The sequence below is a fragment of the Anolis carolinensis genome, chromosome 6, assembly GCF_035594765.1.
Source record: "Anolis carolinensis isolate JA03-04 chromosome 6, rAnoCar3.1.pri, whole genome shotgun sequence".
Classification (NCBI taxonomy): Eukaryota; Metazoa; Chordata; class Lepidosauria; order Squamata; family Dactyloidae; genus Anolis; species Anolis carolinensis.
The window spans coordinates 46381390-46406438 of record NC_085846.1 but is presented as its reverse complement, the minus strand read 5'-3'; the positions used below and the strand labels follow the sequence as shown (position 1 = coordinate 46406438).

General features: G+C 41.2%; 1 protein-coding gene across 1 annotated transcript in view; it reads left to right on the top strand.

Moving 5' to 3' along the window:
- The first annotated feature begins 2980 nt into the window (after positions 1 to 2980).
- Positions 2981 to 25049, top strand: part of galnt1 (polypeptide N-acetylgalactosaminyltransferase 1) — a 55103-nt gene continuing 33034 nt past the window's right edge. The window contains exons 1-2 of the mRNA XM_003222244.4: positions 2981 to 3851; positions 14430 to 14653. Of these exons, the coding sequence (XP_003222292.1) occupies positions 14515 to 14653 (139 nt within the window). The 5' untranslated portion in view covers positions 2981 to 3851; positions 14430 to 14514. The remainder of the gene's footprint in view (positions 3852 to 14429; positions 14654 to 25049) is intronic.

Sequence of the window (25049 nt, the reverse complement as noted above, 5' to 3'; positions counted from 1 at the left end):
AATTTGGTGGCAGCGGTGGGATTTAAAAGGATTCCCCCCTGCCTGAGTTCTTCACAAATTGGTGGCAGCGGTGGGATTAAAAAGTCCCCCCCCCCCCCCGCCTGAAAGAACCTCAGTCGTTCATAGTTCTTTACAAATTATTATATAATAATATAAATTCCGATGTGTCTTCTTTACAAATTGGTGGCAACTGATAATTTTTGCACCATTTTTTTTTACCGAAGAAAACTTATTCAAAGCATATAGGTATCAATACTTATAAAGTGATTCGTGAGTGAGAGGAGTCCAGATAAAGCCTGTCCTTTGTTTTCGCCTGTTTGGTCTGTGTGCTGAAGCCATTCATGTAAAAAGTCTAGACTCCGTTTACAAATGGGAGGTTAGCAAGCAGTCCGAGTCCAAGCCACAGAACACAGCTGTGAGGCAACAACAGCAGGGAATAACACCGGAGTCCAGAGTCATGGGTTAATCCAAAAATCTGAATGCCAGAATCCAAAGAGATTGTCCATAATTCAGAGATCACAAACCGCACAAGGTCACAGCTCCAATGGCTGAAGTTGCTGCCAGCAACAAGGTGCCACACTTAAGCACATTATATACTAACTTCTCAGTTGTTGCCTATTGAGAGCTTGTTTCTCTGCTGACCTAGAGGAACTGCGAAGGTACAGGATTGCAGATCAGTATCACTTCTGTACTGATTTTTGAAGTATTTGGGGTGTTTTTCTGGCTGAGGACCAGCCTATGAATGAATTACATAAACACACTACGTATATGTAAGAAGAAAAGTGAGATTTTGCAATAGAGAAGTGAGGGGAAGAACAGCGAATGTTGAACATTTGCAGGCAGTCTTGATGGGAATACAGCATGATCAGAGTGAACATCTGGCAATCTGCTTACAGAGTAGAGCCCGAGGTTAGTAAAAATGACCAATAAAACCACTAAAAAGAAAAAAAACACAAAGAATAAATACCAGTTTCCAGCTTACAGATGGAAACTAATACATGGTGAATGGGGAAAAGATCTGAAAACCATAAAGACTGGTAAAATGTTATATTGTATACATACACACTAATCTGGTGCTACTGAAGAAAATGGAAACTGAAATCATGTAACAATGTTTTAATACATGCTACTTGAGTCATACTGTATTTTTAAAATACGGACACAATACAAATAGTAAATCTGAAGCTAATATTGTGAAATAAGCATATTATTTAATGCTATGTAGTAATTAATGTATTTACAAATTTAGCACCAAAATGACACGATATATTGAAAACATTGACTACAAAAATGCGTTGGATAATCCAGAATGTTGGATAAGCGAGTGTTGGATACGTGAGACTCTACTGTATTATTACACTGTATTACATCATAATATTATAATATACATACACACATACTTACAACTATATATATAACTAGCCCGGCCACGCATTGCTGTGGCAAAGTGGTGGTGGTATTGGTTAAAAATTGTTGTGTAATTTTTATTTGACGTTATTTGCATTTTTTATTAATTTTATTGTAAGTTATATTTTTATTTATTATATTTTATTATTTTCTTGTATTATTTTTAGTTATTTTCTGTTATTATAGTATTTTATTGTATCAATTTTTTAGTGTTTTTTATTGATTTTTTTTGGTTGCTAGGAGACCAAGTTGGAGGAGCTTAGCCTTCTAACTGGCAGCAATTGGATAAAATTATTCCTCTCTCTCTAATTAGGACTTTATTTTTCTTTTCTTTTTGTTGTATCAACCTAGAGGCATGGATGATGGGTTGTGTTGCCAAATTTCGAGGTTGGGGGGTCTGTAGTTTTGTTGTTTTGTGGGTCGCCGTGATGCCATCACTCTTTTATATATATAATTATATATATGGAGAGATTGTATATACAGTAGAGTCTCACTCATCCAACACTCGCTTATCCAACATTCTGGATTATCCAACGCATTTTTGTAGTCAATGTTTTCAATACATCGTGATATTTTTGGCGCTAAATTTGTAAATACAGTAATTACTACATAGCATTACTGCATATTGAACTACTTTTTCTGTCAAATTTGTTGTATAACATGATGTTTTGGTGCTTAATTTGTAAAATCATAACCTAATTTGATGTTTAAGGAGCCCCGGTGGCGAAGTGTGTTAAAGCGCTAAGCTGCTGAACTTGCGGACTGAAAGGTCCCAGGTTCAAACCCCGGGAGCAGCGGGAGCGGCCACTGTTAGCTCCAGCTCCTGCCAACCTAGCAGTTGGAAAACATGCCAATGGGAGTAGATCAATAGGTACCGCTCCGGCGGGAAGGTAACGGCGCTCCATGCAGTCATGCCGGCCACATGACCTTGGAGGTGTCTACGGACAATGCCGGCCCTTCAGCTTAGAAATGGAGATGAGCACCAACCCCCAGAGTCAGACATGACTGGACTTAACGTCAAGGGAAACCTTTACCTTTTAATTTGATGTTTAATAGGCTTTTCCTTAATCCCTCCTTATTATCCAAGATATTCGTTTATCCAACATTCTGCCGGCCCATTTATGTTGGATAAGTGAGACTCTACTGTGTATATATATATATATATATATATATACACACATACACATACATATATATACATGCAACTATATATGTGTGTGCATATATCAAGAGCCAAACGTTTTAGCTTCTACCTCCTTCAGTTGCCAAAGATGAAACTGTATAAGAAGTGGCAGTTAAGAATGCAGCCTTATCAGCATTCCTACTCTCTAAGGGTGCATCTGCACCACTTTAACGGAAAAGGCCCTTTCCGCCTTTCTATCCAAGCAGAACCTCAGGCAGGACCCTTCCATCCCCACCTCCGGCCACGCCCCTTTCCCTCTGTCAATCTCTTCGCCGTCTTCATTCAAAAGAGAGAGAGAGAGAGAGAGAGAGAGAGAGAATTCCACGTGACCGCGACATCCGGGTCACCTGCAGGTGGGGCTAAGGAAGGAGTGGGCGGGGCAAGGCAGAGCCACAGGGATTGGGCTGGGCCGGAGGACTGGGGGCGCGCGCCAGGCAACGAGGCGGCGTCCCGAGGGAGGGAGGGAGCGGGGCGCGCGCTCTCTGTCTCCCTCTCTTCTCTCGCTCGCGAGGTGGCACTGTGTCAACACCTCCTCCTCGCCCGCGCTTCAGGGAAGGAAGTGCCCGCCGGCAGTGGAGACGCGGAACGGGCTCCGGAGGAGGAGGAGGAGGAGGCGCCGGGGGAGGGAACTGGGGCCTTGGAGGAGAGCGGGAGAGGCCTGGCGGTCGCGTCGTGAGTCTGAGGGCGCCCCCCGCCGTCGCCGCGAGCCAGCACCGGCCCTCGCGCCTGTCCTTCCTTCCGGCCTGAGCCCCAGCGAGAGCGCCTGTGGCGACGGAGGCCGGCCTGAACCGCGCGGCTCGCTCCGGTCCTGGTGGCGGCGCCTGGCCCTCCACCGCCAGGGGGACCTGCTTGGCGGGAAAGTGGCGGCGGCGGCGGAACTGCTCCTGGCAGCGTTTCGGGCCTGCCCTCGGAAGCGGCGGCGGCGGAGGTTGGCAGCGGCGTCTCTTCGCTTTCAGACAAAAGGCGGCGACGGAGAACGGCTCCCGTTATGTCCTCTTCCTTAGGAAGGGCGGGCTGACACCTAGGCCACTTTGCCGGAGCTGGGAAGAACTTTGCACGCTCCCTGCCTGGCTGTGGATCGTCGCTGGCCTGTCCCTTGCACCTCCCTTTCTACCACCGAAGCCGCCTTCCTCACGGGCCGGGCCGACCCGAAGTGGAAGAAGAGAGCGCCAGGGCACCATGGGAGGAGGGGGACTTGAACTCGCCTCTCTCTAGCCCACCGGCAACGCGGGACGGTTGCTTCACTGCTCAACATCTTGAGGTACCTTGATACATCCATCCGCTTTCGCCGCCCTGTGCTTTCATAGAATCCTAGAATAATAGAAGAGACCACATTGGCCCTCTAGTCCAACCTTCTGGCTATCCAGCCTCTGTTTAAAAGTTTCCAAGGAAGGAGCTTCCACCACACTCTGATGCAGAGAGTTCCACTGCTGAACAGCTCTTATGGTCAGGAAGCTCTTCCTAATGTTCAGGTGGAATCTCTTTTCCTGTAGTTTGAAGGGCCCAAGGACTTCCATTGCTCCGAGTCCTAGGGCCCTTCCACACAGCCTTAGAATCTTCCATCTTGCCAATACTGTATCTCTTTTGAATTGTGGTGTCCAGAATTGGACACAGTATTCCAGGTGAGGTCTAACCAAAGCAGAATAGAGGGTCACCGTGACTTCCATTAATCTAGACACTAGACTCCTTTTGAAGCAGCCCTAAATCCTTTTGACTGTTTTTAGTTGCTGCATCACACTGTTGGCTCATGTTCAACTTGTTGTCCATAAAGACTCCAAGATTTTTCTCACATGGACTGTTGTGCCATGCATCACTCATTCTGTATCTTTGCATTTCATTTTTTTCTGCCCACGTGTAGTATCTTATATTTGTCCTGTCTATTTTCTGTAAGGCAAATCCAGTATATAGTATTGGACCCCCCCCCCCCCCCATGTTTAGAACCTTATCACACTACACTTTAAAGCAGGGTGTCAAACCCATTCTCATCAAGGGCCACATCAGCCTTATGGTTGCCTTCAAAGAATCATAGAATCATACAGTTGGAAGAGACCTCATGGGCAATCCAGTCCAACCCCCTGCCAAGAAGCAGGAAATCGCATTCAAAGCACCCCCGACAGATGGCCATCCAGCTTCTGCTTAAAAGCCCCCAGAAAAGGAGCCTCCAGAGAAGGACCATTGAATCCATGTACAGAGAATGTGCAGACACAAAGGGCCAACTAGTGTTTTGTTTTTATAATGCTTGGTGCTCTTTTGTTTTTACTCCTATTCCTCAGGTGTCATTGTACAACAATTCCCATCACTTTTGATTGCCTGCCATGTGGACTAGGGGATAATGAGAATTGCTCCCCAACAGCACTTGTGGCAGGGAAGTTGTGTTAATAGTAATATAATGAATTTATTGCCCAACTCTCCCTGCAGCTAAAGGTTAAAGGACATGTTAAAGTCAGACACTAGCACTGTGGAACACCCTCCTGGAGGAACTAAGATCAGCTCTATCCCTCTTAAGCTTCAGGAAAGGGTAAAGACCTTTCTTTTCAAGAAGGTCTTTAAGACATGTGCCATAGGAATGGGTTGAGCTTTAAGGTTTACTATTATTTATTGAGGGGCTGATATGGGGAAGATGGAAGTTGTTTTTTATTGTATATATGTTTTTATTACGTTTCAACTTTTACATCTTATGTTTATTGTTGATATTGTGTGTTTTATATGCTGTAAACCACTTTGGATCCGGCCGCGGAGAAATGCGGGATAGAAATATGTTAAGTAAATATAGCATCTCCACAAGCCTTGTACTTAAATTCAAACCCTATCCTCCTGACTAATCTGAACAAACTGCAGCCATCTATATGTTGGTGTCACAATTCCTATACCTCTAGTTATGATGTCTAATGATGAGAAGCGCAGGAGTTGTAATCCAGCATGTGGAGGACAAACATAAAATGACATGGAGGGCTGGGTTCAGCCTGTGGGCCTTGCTTGTGAGATGTGTGCTTTATCCTACTTTAAATCCAGTGCCTGCCTCTTGTAGAATTCTGGGGTTTGTCATTTAATGAGGAACAGAGCAGCCAAAGTGTTGGGATACACTATAACTTCTCTTTAAAGTGTACAGTAGTGGGATAATGCCCTTAGTCTCTGTGTATTAGCTGCAAACACCTTGTCGCCCAAGGTATGAGCAGTTCAGGGAGGCCACCTTCCATCATTGCTCTCAGGGAGTGGAAATTATTAATGGGCAGGGGAAATGATGGAACTTGGAGCAGAATGTTACATTGTTTCCCTGTTCCACTCCTAACTTTTCTTGCTATTGTTTCTTTTCTTTATTTCCCACATGTGAAGCCAGTATTCTTAAATGTTTCTCTGCTGTTAGAAAACCATAAACGTTATTCTCCCCCCCCCCCCCCCCCCCGTGCTTAAACTCATATTTACAACAAGCATACACTGTCTCCTTCAGTGCTGTGTGAAGTTGGATATCAATCACATGCCTAACTGGTGTGAATACATAGCTGCTTTACTGTGCCATGTGTCTGGAAAGGAGCAGGGATTGCAGAGGTATAGGTGGTACTATAATCAAAATTTGAAGTGCATGACAGGAGTATGCATCTCCTAATTTATCGAGTCACGAAAGTTGCCACCAAAGTTTAATTGCCTACAGCACAATTCATTTGTAGCAGTGGTTCCTGACCTGTAGTCCATGGACCACCAGTTGTCCCCAAAAACTAAAATATGGTCCGAGGCCTCACTGTTACTACACTGTTGCAACGAGAGTAACTGGTCTTGTGAAACCCTTTTATAGTGCTGAGGCAATGGGGATGTCAGGAAGGGAGAGGCTGACTACTCACAGAAGGCGCGACAACAAGCATCCTCACTGCTTCTTCTCCTTCCTCCCCCTGAGCGGAGTTGTTCCATGTGGCACCTGGAAGTGGGGATGCCTTGATGTCTACTTTTTTAGGCATGTTCATGGGGTTATTTAGGGTGCTGATTCAGAAAATTGTATTGGATAGACCACATCAGCTCTAGATTATTACATATGGTTTTCTGTGGGCGAGCAGATGGTGACTACAGGATGGCATATGTTCTGTATCAGAAGCTAGAGCTGATGTGGTCTATCCAATGTAATTTTCTGAATCATTACCTCAAATAACCAAACCGAATCTAAAGTTGACCAAAAACAAATTCGTAACCCTTTTGGTACTAATGTTAGAGAGTGGTTCCTGGTCAAAATGGTCCCTGGTCAAAAAAAGGTTGGGAACCACTGATTTGTAGCGATGTAATTGCTTCTGTTTATTTGGAGACAGTTACTCTTTCTGAAACATTTCACAACTTTTCTAAAGTTGTGAAATGTGTCATATCTATGCATGAAGTGCTTAGTTCATAAATGCAAATTTTCAGTACTGTTTGCTGAGAAATAGAAGATAAATATCTATGTAATTAGAATGCAAATGATTGAAAGTTTTTCCTGTACATAGTTGAACTTTTTGTATATGGACTTCCTTTGTAAAGTGAAATTGGTGCCCCAAATGTTGTTTGTCTTCCATCAGTCTCTGTTGAAGTAATATAACATACTCTAAGAAAGAAGGCCCATGCCATCATATATTCTCCCTCTCCTCATTTCTCTACAGGTTTGCTTGGTCTAATGATCTTAACTTCAAGCTTATGTTATTTTATTTCATATTTCTCCTTTGTGTTTTCACACTCTTAAAGCAGTTACAACATGTATTCTCTCCATTTCATCAAGGAATATGGTGGCATCACATAAAATAGCATTTAATTTATCAATACTGTACTTAACAAAAAAAAAAAAACCATATTACTGCCGATGCAGAAGCCACATGGTATTTCCCACCCTGGCCTCTTATTTGAAAGAAAAATTAATTTTGAAAGTGGGAGTGAAACCATTGATTTATTTGTGATCTAGTTTCTAGCTGTGAGTAAAGTTCTAGTCCAGGCCAGTACAGGTTAACTAATTGACCTTGAACATTCAGTTGATTCCTTTCTGGTTTACATGAGGACGTTTACCGATAAGGCTGCTGTTCCTAATGATCTGAGTAGTAAGATGTACCTTGATTTGCATGTTCTTTGAAGGCAATCTGTTTGCAAAAGAATAAATGACAATACATCTCGCATAAGAAGTGGCAGTACTCAAAGCTCAGCAGAAAATCATTTTACCCTTCCATTGCACTGTTACTGTTCTCAAGGTCAGACTCAGATACAGATTTGATTGTGATACACCTGAATTGTAATTTGTTAAAACTTTCAATTTAAATGCTTGTGACCTAAACAGTGTCAATGATTCTATGTTTATACTTATCTTCATTCAGCTATTTTATGAGTAACCACTGTTGGCAAGGTGTCACTGTTCTTCCTGCATTTCAGTTACCTCTGACTTCACTATTTACCATCCCTCTGCAAAGGTGTATTAGTTACAGGGTAATATTTTATGCATCTGAAATAAAGTTGAACCATGAAAGTTGTTCTAGTATAAATTTCTTAGTTTGTAAATGCTGGAAGATTCTTTGTTTTGTTTGACATAAGTAATTAATCTATGGTCATACATGGATGGGCTTCAGGGGATTTGTGAAATCTATAAAAAAATTATTTCCTTCCTCTTACATTGAAAATAAGAGCAGTTATCTGTGGAAGGGTGATTAATATCTTTGGTCAGATTCTCATTTTTGATCCCAAAATATTAAGAATTTTTGTCATAAAATCTTTCAAACCTGTTTTTACAATATTGAATCCAAAATAGTTAATAACTGAATATTATTTCACTAAGTGTTTTGAATGTTTCAGTAGTTTTCCAAAGGAACATCTGTGAAATGGAATGGCTTATAATCTTTGGGAGTTTTTGGAGAACAGGAGAAGTCCCAGCAGACTGGAGGAGGGCAAATGTTGTCCTTATCTTCAAGAAGGGAAAAAAGAGGACCCAAACAATTACCACCCAGTCAGCCAAACATCAATACCAGGAATGTTTCTGAAGCAGATCATTAAGGAGGCAGTCAGCAATTACTTAGAAAGGAATGCTATGATTACTAAAAAGTCAAGATAGATTTCTCAAAAGCAAGTCATGCCAGACTAAACTTATCTCTTTTTTCGATAGTTGCAAGCTTGGTAGATGCAGGGAATGCTGTGAATGTAGCATATCATGATTTCAGTAAGACCTTCGACAAGGTCCCCCATGACCTTCTTGCTGTTCCAATTACATTGGTGATTAGGATTGCATATAAGTTGATTTCAGTTTATCTTTTAAAGAAAAGGATTAAAAATGCTCTTTTGGAGGTTAGCCATGATTTTACACTCTATTGTGTGAACTCTTGAATTTCCCAGAACCCTCCTTGGCTAGACATTTAAAGAAGGGGTGAAAGCTGGTGAGAATATGAGACATTTCAGGGAGTTGTGGAGAGAAGTCACAAGATAGTTTAGCTCATAGAATGGTTTGTTCCCTAAATTAAAAGGAAGTTAATTGAAGGAAAAATTCCACTGTAAAAGCAGCAGGCTTCCTGTGTTGGCTGAAGATGTGGATGATACATTTTTAATAGTTCGAGACTTCTGATGACTTGTCTCTTGCTTGTTGTGGCCTATTTGTGCTGGCTGGAACAGTTTGAATAGATCCAGGGTGCTCTAAATTGAGTAAGGGGCAGTTTCTGCTGCACTTAATGTTATTCTGAAACATTTTTTCCCCTTGATATTTAAAATAACATGTACTCAGTATTTTGAGGCAAGGCACTTGAGAAATGGGGTTAACCTCAGGCATGGTTGCCTAGATAATTTCAGTCTGTATTTTAACTCAGTTGTGAGACTGAATCAACTTTGGGTTTGTGTGTGTGTGTGTGTCAGGAGTGACTTGAGAAACAGCAAGTTGTTTCTGGTGTGAAAGAATTGGCCGTCTACAAGGACGTTGCCTAGGGGACAGCTGGATGTTTTTACCACCCTTGTCGGAGGCTTCTCTCATGTCCCTGCATGGAGTTGGAGCTGATAGAGGGAGCTCATCTGTGCTCTCCCCAGATTGGATTCGAACAGGCAACCTTCATTCAGGTCAGCAACCCGGCCTTCAAGTCAGCAGTCCTGCTGACACAAGGGTTTATTCCACTGTGTCTTTGGTTGTTCTGATGGATGAGGGGGATTGTTAGAGTTCTGTTACTCCTATTCTGTTGCTCGCCAGCTTTTGACACATCCTTCTGGATCAACTCTATGGATTTTGGCAGTTAGGAGCATTTTAAATATTGGCTGCACTCTTCCATATAGTTCCATGGACACTCTCGTATGCTTCCCACAAGCAATTTTATTGTGGGATGTTGTCCCTGATACTATTTAATGTTGATATAAAGTTGCTGTGTTACTATAGGATTTGAAGTAAAGTACTTCTTAGAAATGAATAGCTGTTTAAATAAATACCTTTTTAATGAAATATGTAGCAGTCAGTCAAAGCAAATCAAAAAATCTAACCCACTGTAGGTCTACCTACCATTACATAGATAAGATGCTCTGGTTCTTGAGACCAGAGAGGACCATACTATTTGAAGTCATCTGAATGCAGTGACTAACCCAGAACATAACACACCATCTCTTCCAGGCATGAAATATGTTAAGCAGCAGAAACATAGGCTGAAGGGAGTATTTTTTGACCTAGAACATCCATTTTAGAATAAGCAAGTACAGCTGAATTGAAGTCAAAACACCATTACAGAATCTGGTCCATACTGTTACATCTAGCTAAGGTAGGATAAGGAAAGCAGCAGTGTGTATTAACACTAACGCTTACATATACACCCATATTCTTACCACTAGTACAGATATATACTTAAGCAGGGGGAAATCTGCATAGGACCAGGGTAGAGAAGGCTGTCTCAATGCAGATAGTTTTTCTGTTTTTAAAAGTTCATGATGAACAGAAAGAACAGAAGTATGAACTGTGATAAAGAAGGACTGTGTAATGGGAGAAACAGCTTTAATAAAGCATCAAACCCGGTCTCCTCTTCAGCCATTGCTGACACCCAAGGTCCCTTGAAGGAAAAAAGGAAAGGGTTCCAGGAAGGGTTTGCTCTTAACTCTGTTGCTAACACCCAGGCTCCCTTGAAGGAAAAAAAGGAAGGGTCCCAGTAATAGAAAGGGGAGCCTTGTAAGTTCCCCATTGCTGCCAATGGGCCAGATCTAGCCGCATTTTTCGGCTGTGGACCGAAAACGGCTATCCAGCTACCTACCCGTTTTCAGGAGGTGTGCGAAAACGGATACAGGGTCTACAGGTATCCGGCCAGCAGAAACTGATCGAGATTCAGCTGAAATGCACAAGCCTACTTGTCAGTGGTGAAGTGAAGTTTATAGTAATTTAGGAAAAAGTTTTGTGCAGTTTCTAATACTTTTTAAATTGAGAGCTTCACAGAGCTTCACAAGTTTTTGCTATGATCAGCAGTTGTAGAAATGCCTAACTATGAAGCTATTTTGTTCGTTTTAGCCATCTGTTTATGAATATGATTGATAACATAAAAAACTAGACTGACACAGTTGACCTGGATTCCGGTTACCATGGGTACTTAAGTCAACCTTATGTATAAGTCAAGGGCAGCTTTTGGGGCCAGAATTATGGATTTTAATATGGCCCATGGATAAATTGAGGATAATTCCATGGAAAGGGGAAAGCCCCAATGCCACCACAATTTCCCTGTCCAGGCATTCAAAAAAGCCAGAAGCGGTGCCCTGGCGGGGAGAGTACAAAGGATATGTGCTTTTTCTATGTTATCCCAGGACAATCTAAGCCAGTGGTTCTCAACCTGTGGGTCCCCAGGTGTTTTGGCCTACAACTCTCAGAAATCCCAGCCAGTTTACCAGCTGTTAGAATTTCTGGGAGTTGAAGGCCAAAACATCTTGGGACCCACAGGTTGAGAACCACTGTTCTAAGTTCTTATCTTTTGCTTCTCAGCAGGATGGTATAAGAGTTAATGTACCATAGTCTTTATTAAAACCATAGATAAGTTGACCCAGGATTTTTGGGTTGATTTTTTTGAATAAAATTTCTAACTTATACATGAGAATATAAGGTACTTGTCATTTTCATTTTATAAAAAGAGGCAATTTGTTAATAACACATTGAGGCCCCACACACAGTTGAATAAAATCCCACATTATATGCTTTGAACTGGGTTATATGGCAGTTTGGCCTCCAATTTTCCAGTTCAAAGTGGATATTGTGGGTTATTCCACCTCGATATTCTGGGTTATATGGCTCTGTGGAAGGGCCCAAAGTGTCTAAACATATCCGTGCTGAATTAGAACTGGGAGAATATCTGAGGGAGCATTGGTCCTGGCTGCAATTTGAGGTGTGCTGCATATCAGCTTTTCTCCCCAGGAATCCAAACCTCCCAATGAAAGCAAGAAACAAGCAGCAGTTCAGGAAATTTTATCCCAGCTTTCTTACATTTTCAGAAAGAAGATATGAGGGTTGATGGCAAAAATGGCCTGTAGGGATAGGGTTATTTGCTCCTCCCTAGCACTCCAGTTGCTCTCAACTTTACAGCCACTATCCATGTGAGACCTTTATATATATAGGAAAGTAGATAAAAGATCTGAGTACAGTGCAACATTATATTCAAGTCTTCCTTACTCTACTTCCAATTTGCCATATTTACAGTAGACTGTTGTCAACTTCTGTGTCTAAGCAGTAGTGCCTCTGCAGTATGAAATATAAGAACAACAGAAGTAGGGTGTTTTTGTCTTAGTATTACTGTCTTCTAGAGGAGGTAGATACCAAAATATAAGAAAAATAATTAGAATGATAAAAGAAAATGTCTACATTTTTATGTCTATGGTGAAAATGATTGACCCAAGCGTTTCTATAGCTCTATTCAGAGTTAAGGATCATGGATTGTCATTTGCCAACGTAGAAAATATGGAAGATATCCTTTAGAACAGTGGTTCTTATACTCTGATCCTCCATATGTTTCATGCTTCATCTCCAGAATTCCTGAGCATTGATTAGTTTACTGAGTTATAGAAAGATTTGTCACTTAAGGGTGTCAATGATATTTAGACTCATTGATTTTAACAATGTCCATTTATTCAAGGTATAGTAATGTATTGAATTGAAAAGAGAGTGACTGAGAACTCATAATAATGTAAATAGCAGTTTTCTAAGTTTTTGAAAATTAAATCATTTTCCATTGGAACATAGACCAGCATATACATCTTAGTTTGTAAAAGAAGCAGTGCCTAAAATAGAACAGATACAGATGACTGTGAAGCTGACACGCATAAACTTTGTTCTAGGGAGTTTCTTTGTGCCTCGGCATTTTAAGGCATTTTTGTTTGTTTTCTGGTTGAATAATCATTATACTGTACTGCTTTTCTTATATTTGTAATGCTTATAGTCATCTTGTTATAGTGCTATCTGTAGTACGTTGGAATCCCATGTGAATGTAGGACAGTTTATATGTTTGGTGTAACTGTATAAGTTAAGTGATTCTTTAATACATTATTGTTTTAAAATACAAAGCAGCATTTCATGCCTCAATACAAGCAATATATTGTTCATAGCTCAGTTCTGGAGTAAAATGCTTAAACTTGTATTTTCACAAGAAGAGTAAAGACTGAATAAATAGAAGAATTTGATAATAACAGAGGACCTTCTGTAGAGGCTATTTCATAGGATAACTTTTCTCTACATAAAAAGTGTGTATAAAAAGTCTACTTACAGTATAAGCCTTTGTGTGTATGTGTGTAAGAAGACAGACTAATTTAAAATATGATACAAGCAAGTTTTTCTCACTTTAACATATCGATATATAGATTGTTTCCCAATTCATATACTCATGGCAGTATACAAATAATATATAAAACATGGTCATCTCAGTTTAGAAAAAAACCTTATTTAAAGTATATTGAAACTGTTTCCTCTTCCCTGACAAAGTTCATTTTTCCACAAGGTTTGGATGTAGGGGGAGTCAAAATAACTCCAGATAATTCAATGGAATATCATTTGTATTGTGTTATTTATTGTACATTGCCAATATGACTGTCTCTTTAGTAACAAGATGGTTTAGGAAAATAAAGCATTTCACTGATTGTTAGCAATTTCTGTTACTGAATTTTTACTTTTTTTCCCCTGCAAAGCCTTCATTGGCATTGTAGCCCAGTGGTAATTCCAACATGAGAGCAGAAATGGGAAAGGATTATTTTTTCCTAACTCTAAAAATCTGTGGATTAGGTTTTGACACTATCTTGTCTAGAAAATAATTCCTTGTGACATTTTCTCTTGAAGATGAAGATTATGGCAAATAGTAAATTTTTATGAAGTAAAAACATGGACACTTAACTGTTACTTGACTTCCTTCCCCGTGTCTGCACACAGCTTTCTTCAAAAGAAGAGTACTTCTTCCAATATAAGATAGAGTCACTAGAATATGTCTGTCTGAACCAGTTTACATTGCCTTAATATATTTTTATAAATACAAGTTAAGCATCCATTACCTGGAATTCTAAAATCCAAATATTCCATAATCCAAAATGGTCCACATGGGTGGTGTTGATAGTGACATTTTTGCCCTCTGATATTTCAGCGAATACAAACTTTGTTTAATGCACAAATTATTAAAAATATTGTATAAAATTACCTTTAAATTGTGTGTATTAAGTGTATATGAAATATAAATTAATTCTGTGTTTAGATTTGGGTCCCATCTCCAAGGTATCTTATTATATTCAGAACCCCAAACACTCCTGGACCCAAGCATTTTGGATAAGGAATACTCAACCTGTATAGAAATGTAAGAACTTCAGTTGACATTTTAAAATTTGGGTACTTAGTTCATCACATTTCTAACTTTTCCCCATTTTTCTCTCTCTCTCTCCATAGATACAGAATATAATCTTTGAAATGGGATTACATCCATGTCATTCCGTCAAATACAAAAATTAGTGTATCCTGGAGGCAAAGTGCCATGAGAAAATTTGCATATTGCAAGGTGGTCCTTGCCACCTCATTGGTTTGGGTCCTTCTGGATATGTTTTTGTTACTTTACTTCAGTGAATGCAACAAATGTGATGAGAAAAAAGAACGAGGTCTTCCACCTGGGGATGGTGAGTAAAAACGTTTTTGTATGCACGCTTTTAAACTTCATTTCATTGTATATGTGAAAAAAACCTGACTTCACGTTGAATCAAGTCATGATGATTTATGACTCATACAATAAGTAAAACGATAAACCAATTTAAAGGTTTCTGAACAGACAGGAAAAAGAGTTTTTCTTGACCAGAATTGCAGTGGTGATTGTGTTTTTTGTTTGTTTGCTTGCTTTTCTTGCTTGCTTAAAAAAAACTGAGTTGCTTGACAACTGCTGTGTTCTTGTATGTGGGGAAGGAGTCGCAGTGGAGAGAAAGCAGTTTCCTTCCTCCAGCAGCATTGGCTATGTGACAGCCTTTCTGAAGCTAAAGTGCTTTACCAGAACCTGCCTTGACCCATCAGGCTAAAGTACAGCAGCATTTATTTTTGTGTTTATTTAGTTCCACTGTCTTTGTCCACATGGATCAGAATGTTGTTCAAAGAGTCTAGTATTCTCAAATTCCAGCTTCCAGGAGAACTCTAATTATCAGCGACAGTTATTAGTTGCCTAGCAGGGACAATTTCTCTAAAACACAACTTTGCCATGTTATAATAGACAGAGAAACCACTCCAGGTTTCAATGGAAAATTGAAAACCTATAACCTTGTTCCTGCTCCAAATTGTGTTATGAAAATTGGCAGCTTGTGCTTCATTTGAATTGCTACCGTTCCCTCTTGGAGCTTAAACAATTCAGTCAGGCATCTAGGTAATGTTATAATGCATTCTAGATATGACTCTTAACAATCATTAAATCAGCTAGCATTAAACCTTTAGATCACGTATGCAAGTGCATTGAAGGCATGCTATTATAAAACCAGGTGACTGACCCAAGGATGTGGATAATGCACAAAACTTTGAATTGGACATTTTTTAATCCCCTACAAAGATCATAATCTAATTTAGCATGTTTGAATTATATTTACTAAGAAAATTGTTTAACTTTTTAGAGGTATTTGAACAAAAACAGGTAAAAATAAGAAGGCTTAATAGAATAAGGCCATCTAGTTCAGCACCTTGCTATGCAAAAATAGACAAGGTGAATGCTTTGAAAGGGGCTTGAAGATTAGATTTTCAGCTGTTTTATTTCACCCTCAATAGCAATATACCTGCTTCCTAAAGATTTTCAGTTATAGATTTGAAACTGCCAGTATTGAATTGACATCCATTCATTGTAAGTAATGAATTTATGAAACTAGTATTTGGACATTGAAAGCTTTTGGCAAAAAAATTAAACTCTGGAAAAAACCTATCCTATACAGTGGCCTGACCACCACAACAGGCAGAACATTCTGCTGCTTTTGTGTTTGTGCTGATTATTGCACTGATACCCTGTTTCCCTGAAAATAAGACATCCCCAAAAATAAGACCTAGTAGAAAGTTTTGCTGAATTGCTAAATATAAGGCTTCCTCGAAAGTAAGACCTAGCAAAGTTTTTGTTTGGAATCATGCCCAGCGCCTGCCAAACAGAACACCAGAGCATGCAGGATTTGTAAATGTACATACCAGTTGTACATGAAAATAATGGTAGTAACAAGAAATTCTTGATAGGATTCACAGTTTGTCTGGTTATGCTGGTTTGTGATGACAACTACTGTACAGTATATAATAAATGTTCATTTTTTTGTTCAACAATAAGTGTGAATTCTTCACGGAAAAATAAGACATCCCCTGAAAATAAGACCTAGCACATCTTTGGGAGCAAAAATTAATATATAAGACACTGTCTTATTTTCGGGGAAACACGGTAGCTACCATGCACACAGTGCTAAAGAAAAATGAGCTAAAACAGCAGTAGAAAACCTCAACACTTGATAAACACCAGAGTCCTCCAGATTTTAACTCACAGTTCAATGTCTGCTTTCCAACACTGAAAAAAATAGGTTATTCCTTTGTGATTATTTGGACTAGTTAACTGCGGTTTGAAGTCTGAATGGGTCTAATGTTGCCACTTCTAATGTGGGGCTATTAAAAAAGTATGAAACCCTTCGGATAGTTTATTATTTATTTTATGTACTGTATTTATATACCGCTTATCTCACCCCTGGGGTGACTGAAAGCAGTTTACAACGTATTAATGGCACACACTAATATTATTGCTTACTATTTATAATAACTAGGAGTCCTAATGAATAAAAGTATACTACACAGCTTCTTTTACTAATGAATTAGATCAAATTTGATAAATATATATGAAATTGCCAATATTTCCACTGTCTCTTTTAAAGCATCATTTTAATGTTTGATAAATATGTGCGATATAAAGCATGGAAAAGAAAATAGTATTTTTAGGTACGTATCAGAGGGAGACTGATTTCCATAGCACAATTAAAATATAAAACTCAATTAAAGCAATTACTGCAAATACATTTATTTATAGCTGATTTGTATATTGAAAAACCAGTGTACTGAAGAGTTTAGGGAAATTAGAATATTAGTTGCAGTAATTTGTAATGATTTTATTGGCAAGGAATAGGATATGTGCATGGGAACTAAGCTAATCAGAGGAGTTGTAGGCAAGAATGTGGTCTGTAAGTTTCTCCTTCGTGGTATGTGTACAGTAGAGTCTCACTTATCCAACACTCACTTATCCAACATTCTGGATTATCCAACGCATTTTCTAGTCAATGTTTTCAATGCATTGTGATATTTTGGTGCTAAATTCGTAAATACAGTAATTACTACATAGCATTAATGTGTAATGAACTACTTTTTCTGTCAAATTTGTTGTATAACATGATGTTTTAGTGCTTAACCTATTTTGATGTTTAATAGGCTTTTTCTTAATATCTCCTTATTATCCAACGTATTCACTTATCCAACATTCTGCTGGCCAGTTTATGCTGGATAAGTGAGAGACTACTGTAATTGCACATATGGTAGTAATTCTTGTGCATGCGCAGAGGCTCGAAACCCTATAGCAAGTTCTCTAGCTATGGCCCCGCCTGTCCTCTCCCGAGGGCATATAGGAAACGGGCAGGCCTATAGCCCCAGTTCCTTTTTCCGCTGTGCTGTAAGCATCATTAGGAACCCTCTCTCTTCATATACTTCATTTCAGATAAGACCTTGAATTGTTTGACTACGATGATTCTAAAACCTCTAGTAACTTACCTTTTGGATTGACCTGCACTGTTGACTACTCCTGTGTGCTCGTAGCTCTGACCCGAACCTCTATTAGACCATTCTGCAGTCCAGGGAAATTACTGGACTCTAACGGGCACTCCATGTGCCTGCTTTGTCTGGGGCAGTCCCACTCTACACAAGATTGTGCTGTTTGCCAAGTTTTCACCCCCAAGCAAGGAAGAACCGGCAGACTTGACTAAAGGCCCTCCTGTATGAGAGAGCCCTCCTCCTTGCTGGCCTCCCTAGACTGCTGCGCGGCTTTGGAGCCACCACTGCCATTGCAGGCTAATCCTCCCCCATTGCAGGCTAATCCTTCTGCAGCATTGGCACCCACAGTGGCGCCACAAAAACACCTATGCTTCAAGTCCCCACGCTTAACCTCAGGCAGGGATTGCTCTAAGATGAAGTGGAACAAGGCAAAGGCTGGTGCAGCCGATGCCACAATGCCAGCTCTGTGTCTGGAAGAGCTGGGTCAGAACCAGGAGCCTTCACTGGAAGTGCGGCCTTCCACTTCCGCCAAGTGACCATGTAGGAGGAGTGTGTGGGGGTGGCCTTGCTCCCCATGGAGGATGCTGCCCTCAGCCCGTTTGTGGGCTGAGGGAACGGGACATTGGGCTGGCGACTTTGATCTCACCTCGGTAGTGCTCTTGCTAATTCAGCCCTTGGAGAGTTGTCGGAACAGGCACTATCACTCTCCTTCTCCACCACTGTTGGTACCAAGGCTTCCCTACAAATGTCTCCAGGTTAGGCTCCCCAGGAGCAGCTTCTTGCTCATCTCGCTCATATGGCTCATCCCGGTACCAACCTTATGAATTTCTGTGGACAAAGTTGGCTCCTTATTTTGATTTGATACTTTCAGATCAACAAAACTTCCCTAGAGCACACCAGCAGGAGGCCCTACTTTTAGCAAGGGCACAAAAAGACATGGCCAAACATACCGCAGACACAGTGGGTAGGTTTTTTGCAACAGCCACTACCATCCACCGTCATGCCGCATTACGGACCTCCTCTCTCTCTGAGGCGGGTACGGTCCTGGCAGAAGAACTGCCACCCTGTTTAATTCTGATATAGATACTAGCCTCAAAACCAAACAAGAGGCGCAGCAGTCAGCCCACAAGTATGGCTTTTCAACATAGTCGTCATTTCAGTCCAGGTCGCATTGGCAGCCGCCTCCTGTCAGCACCCACCATTCCTATACAGGGCAGTGGTCCTTCCCACAGCCAGTTCACCCAGTTTGGGTAGACAGACCCAATTGAGGGAAGTCTTGTCAAGGCAGTAAGGGCAAGTTCTAGGCTAAACAGAGACAACAGTTTTAGTAATTCATCTTTCTCTTCACAAAGCATAACCTCCCTGCATGTGGTGCCATGGGTTCTGGGTTCTGCTTTTCCTTCTTTCTCTTCTTCTCGTTTACCCTGCGCAACACCTCTGTAGCAAACTCCTGTGGTATACTTTGGAGCATGATTGGCACCTTTCGTTCCGAAGTGGAGTTCTATCACCACCAGTGCTTGGGTCTTGGATATAATTTGCAGGGGCTATACCATCAAATGTAAGTCCTCCAAGCGTCTGTCATATTCATTGTACCCCAGTATCACAGGTGCTATTGGATGAGGTCTCTACCCTGCTGCAGAAGGGAGCAATTGTCCCTCTGCATTCTTCTTGCTTTCCGCAGGCATATTTTTTGAGATATTTTCTTGTGTCCAAAAAAAGATGATGGCCAACGTCCAGTTTTGGATCTCAGAGTCCTTAATAGACATATCGGTTAACGACATTTTTGCACAGTGACTCTTTCCACAATCTTTCCTCTCTTCCCCCGTGGGGCTTGGTTTATAATAATAACAACAACAACTTTATTTTTGTACCCCGCCTCCATCTCCCCGAAGGGACTTGGGGTGGCTTACATGGGGTCAAGCCCGGGTAGTTACAATAAACAGAAAGTAAAACACATCATAATGAAATACAAAATTAAACACATTAGCATGTTAAATTAAAATGGTGACAATAATATACTGTGTTTCCCCGAAAATAAGACAGTGTCTTATATTTATTTTTGCTCCCAAAGATGCGCTAGGTCTTATTTTCAGGGGATGTGTTATTTTGCCATGAAGAAGAATTCACATTTATTGTTGAACAAAAAAATTAACATTTATTATATACTGTACAGTAGTTCTCATCACAAACCAGCGTAACCAGACGAACTGTGAATCCTATCAAAAATTTATTTTTTACTACCATTATTTCCATGTACAACACTCAATGGTATGTACATTTACCAATACTGTGTGCTCTTGTGTTCTGTTCGGCAGGCATGCTTCCAAACAAAACCTTTGCTAGGTCTTACTTTCGGGGGAGGCCTTATATTTAGCAATCCAGAAAAACCTTTACTAGGTCTTATTTTCTGGGGATGTCTTATTTTCGGGGAAACAGGGTAGTTAAACATAATTTGGACACCAGAGTAAAAGTCATAAAAACAGACTGGGCCAAAGTACACAGAGTGAATATCGTAAACACAGGGGATAAGGTAGATGACTAAAGTGCTACAAACAGAGATTTGGGATGGGGTGGACACGAGCTATTTCCAACTGATGAAATAGTGTAAAGTGCATCAAATAAAGTAATGGTCACTGGGACGGGATCTATCATGAGGATGACAATTCATTCTCCAAAAGCATGCTGGAAAAGCCATGTTTTTAAAACTTTCCTAAAGGCTAACAGGGTGGGGGCCTGCCTAATCTCCCTGGGGAGCGAGTTCCAGAGCTGGGGGGCCACCACAGAGAAGGCCCTCTCTCTTGTTCCCACGAGCTGTGCTTGTGATGGTGGTGGAATCGAGAGGAGGCCCTGCCCTGACGAATGAAGAGTTCGCGCAAGTTCATGGGGGGAATGCAGTCACGAAGGTAGGCAGGGCCCGAACCGTTCAGGGCCTTGTAGGTGATCACCTGCACCTTGAATTGGGCCTGGAAAATGAACGGCAGCCAGTGGAGCTCCTTAAACAGGGGTTGACCGCACCCTGTAATTTGCTCCAGTTAGTAGCTTGGCTGCAGAACGTTGGACCAGTTGAAGTTTCTGGATTGTCTTCAAGAGCAGCCCCACGTAGAGCGCATTGCAATAATCCAATCTATTGGTTTGCTACAATAGACCTCAAAGATACTCTTTTCCATATTGCCTTTGCATCTCACCATCATCCTTATCTGGCATACATAATAGACCATCAGCCTTTTTGTTCCAGGGTCCTTCCTTGTGGAAGGTTTACCCCTACATCATTGATTGGCTTCTAGTTGCCCAGACCCGAGAACATCTTCTTCAAGACATAAGCACTACATTATGTCTCCTCAAGGATCTGGGACTTTTCGTGAATCAAGCCAAGTCACACCTACAGGCATCCCAGTGCATTTGCTTCATTGGAGCAATCCTGAATTCAACACTTTCACGGGCACACCTTCTGAAAGACTGCTACCAGGCTCTTCACTCAATGCTTCTTCATACCCTATGCAAGCAAAGAGTTCCAGCCAGCCATATCCAGTCGTTACTCGGCCATATGGCTTCCACGACATCCATTACTCCACTGGCACTTCTTGGGTTTCAACCACTTCAGTCCTGGTTACTAAAGATTTCCATCCACTTCGTCGCAGTCCCTACTGGATCCTGTTAGTTCCATCAAATGTCCGCCACTCTCTTCGTTGGTGGCTTGGCCATTACAATGTTTGCAGTGTCATGCCATTCTGCTATCGGTGACTGACGGAGCAGGTCACGACCGATGCCTCCCTGTGGGGCTGGGGGGTGCATTCAGGATCACCCCAATAGGAGGCCACCAACCACATAAACCTTTTGGAGTTGTTGGCAGTGTTCAAAACACTCAATGCTTTCGAGCCATCTCTTCAAGGACAGGTGGTCCAACTGACATACAATACCACCGTGGGTTGGTATGTCAACAAACAGGGAGGCACCCGCTCCCGATCGCTTTTTCGCCTCACGCTAGCTATATGGGACTGGTGCATCCTCAGGAACATCCACCTGACTGCCATTTATCTGCCCAGAGAAGAAAACATACTATCCAATCAACTCAGCTGGCACCTACTGGTGACTCACGATTGGGCTTTACACCCTGATGAGAGCTCCAATCTCTTCCACAAATGGGAGCAGCCTACAATCGACATCTTCGCTACACCACAGAACACAAAGTGCAACCTTTATTGTGCCATGTTACCCCATGGATCTTGCCACGGCTGTCTCAGGGACGCCTTCCAATACTATTGGCATGGTTCTCTCTACATGTTTTCACCAATCCCCTTATGTAGGGGTGACGGCAAAGATAGATGCAGATGGAGAATATTGTATTCTTTTCGCCCCATGGTGGCGCTGCCAGCCACGGTTCACACCTCTCTTTGCCATGTCTTCCAGGCAGTTTATTCGGCTGAACAGCAGGCCGGACCTCCTGTCATCCCACTCTGGACAGATGTTGTATCTGGACCTCCACCACCTGCGTATGACTGCATTGCGCATTAGGCCCCCACAGTTCTCGGTGGCAATAATGATCATTCTCAATGCGGCCCATCATGACTCCACAAAGACTTCATATGTGGCCAAGTGGAGGCATTTTATTACCTTTCTTATACAGCACAATGCAGGTCCCCTGTCTGTCCCGACACCACTGCTCTTTGATATTTTGGCATTTCTCACAGTGGGTGGGCTAGCCTATTCTTTCGTAAAATGTTATTCAGCAGCCCTATTGGCCCATTGGAAAAAGGGTCAATCTTACATCATGCTTCCGGGATCTGCTCTTACAACTTTTCCTGCAGGCCTATAAAAACAGGTCAGACCCCCACCCCCAGCGTGGCTACTTGACCTTATCCTCTTGGTTCTGCAAAGGCCAACCTTTGAGCCATCGTATTCAACTGAATTCGTTTATTTGTCATGGAAAACTGCATTTCCCGTTGCAGTCACATCGGCTTGCAGGGCAGATAAGCTTTATATGAGATTCCTTGCAGATAAAGGTGTCCTATGTACCGACATTGCCTTTCTCCCAAAAGTGCCTACACTTTTTCATATGTCTCAAGACATCATCCTGCCTGCCTTCTTCCCTAACCTTTCCACGGACTTGGAACGGCCACCTTATATCCTCGATGTCCGTAGGGTCCTAGCTTTTTATTTGCACAGGATGGCATCTACCCGGAAGTCTCCAAGGCTCTTTTACAGTACTGGGCAGACACTGCAGGCCTTCCTGTTTCTTCCCAGTGCATCTCAGCCTGGGTAAAGTCTACAATACATCTCGTCTATCAACTGGGGGGAGGGACCCTCCGGCCACTATTAAAGGCCACTCCACAAGGGCTGTGGCCTCGTTGGTGGCATATCTGAGCAGCGTACCGAGGTTTGCAAGGCAGCAACATGGGCTACCCCCCTGATATTCACTGCCCACTACAAACTGAACATCCTCTACAAGCGACAAGACGCATTTTGAGAGGCAGTCCTGTTTTCAGTCGTGGCATGATGCCTGCCAACCATGGTATGTAGCTCGCCAGTCTACCATATGTGCAATTTCAGAGGTACCATGAAGGAGAATAATTGGTTGCTTACCTGTAACCATGTTTCTTTGAGTGGCCAGCCATCCTCCCCATTGTCATGCCTCAGTGACTCTGCTTCTGCATGGCGGAGGAACTGGGGCTATAGGCCCGCCCGTTTCCTATATACCCTCTGGGGAGGGCGGGTGGAGCCATTGCCTTAAAGAGCTAGGGAGCGTGCTATAGGGTTCCAAGCTGCTGCGCATGCACAAGAATTATTACTATATCTGCGGATTTCACAGATGACCACTTGAAGAAACATGGTTACAGATAAGCAATCAATCTTTACTTCAGCTATCTCTAAAGAAACCATATTAAAAGTGATCCATGGATATCAAAATGAACATATTTGGGTATTTTGGCATAAGATTTTTGGCATGAGGTAGATGAATTAATAAGCAAAGTGACAGGACAAACAGTAATCACAAAGTAATCTTTAGTATGTTTTTCACTGTTTGCTATGGAAAAGGAGGGGTTGTGTTAGAAGGAACTGATTGCAGTTCTTGTAAGAGCTACAGTAGGACTTGAAAAACCCAGTGACTTCTAATTTCACCAATATCTTAATAAAGTTGCACTTGTAAAAAAAAACCCCTGTTTTCATATGACAAGAAGAGAAGTAAAAGAACAGTTAGTAGCAACTTTGTGTGTTTTTCATGTATTTTCAGGAACTGAATGTTGAAGATGGACTTCTAATAAATTAGCGGCTTTTTGGCATAACAGATCTTAACATACTATACAAATAAAACAATAATAGACACTAAATGTGAATTAATAGATACATTCATAAGTGATTTGATTTGTTTTACATTTTTTAAAATTTTCTGTGCTTTGAGCTTTTTGACTGTTTTACATACACCAGTATGGATAGCTATAAAAAACCCAATTTGCATAAATTGAAAGATGTTTAAAGTCATAATCAAATGTTTCATTAACATTATTACAACATATTTAACCTTTTCAGGAATCACTTATTTCTAATTTTGTAACATTCCAGCTTGTCCAAATAGCATTACATATTTATTTTTCTTTAAATATTTTTTCCTTTCCCCTTTTCCTTTTTTTCCCTTCTCCCCCCTTCCCTTCCCTTCCTTCCTTTGACAACTGCACATAATACCTTTTCTGAACATAAACTTAACGTTCACATCTCAAGAGTTCTGTCATACTACATATACTAAAGAAAATAAAGTCACGTCAAATAGTTCCAAAGAATACTTCATCATGACATTCTTCAGAAAGAAGTTAAACTATGTGATGAAAATTTAGCTTTTATAATAGTCAAACTTGAAACCCCTATGTTGAAATAGTCTTTCCTTCTAAGGACCTTTTGAAGGCTCACAGTCTTTCCTAAACTCCGCAGGGTCTTTTGACTGGAGATATCCCATCAGAATGTCCATTGTTGAAATGTACAAAAGAAGTTTTTAAAAGTTGGTATCTTGGAAAGTACTCTGAAATAAGAGACTGAATCTTGAGGGCAAATATATCATTGCTTCTGAACTTCCACAGGAACACAAGAATAGCTCTTTTGGCTCATTTAGTTCAGTGTTTTGGTTCCATGCTGGCTGTCTAATTCAGTCTCTATCAATATGAATGAATAGGGATTAAATAACAATGCCAGTTTGCTTCAATTTTGACTTCCTTACATCAAAATATATTTATCGTTTTGATGGCTGTTTCCCCAGTTTGTAAAAACCCTTTGGAGCTG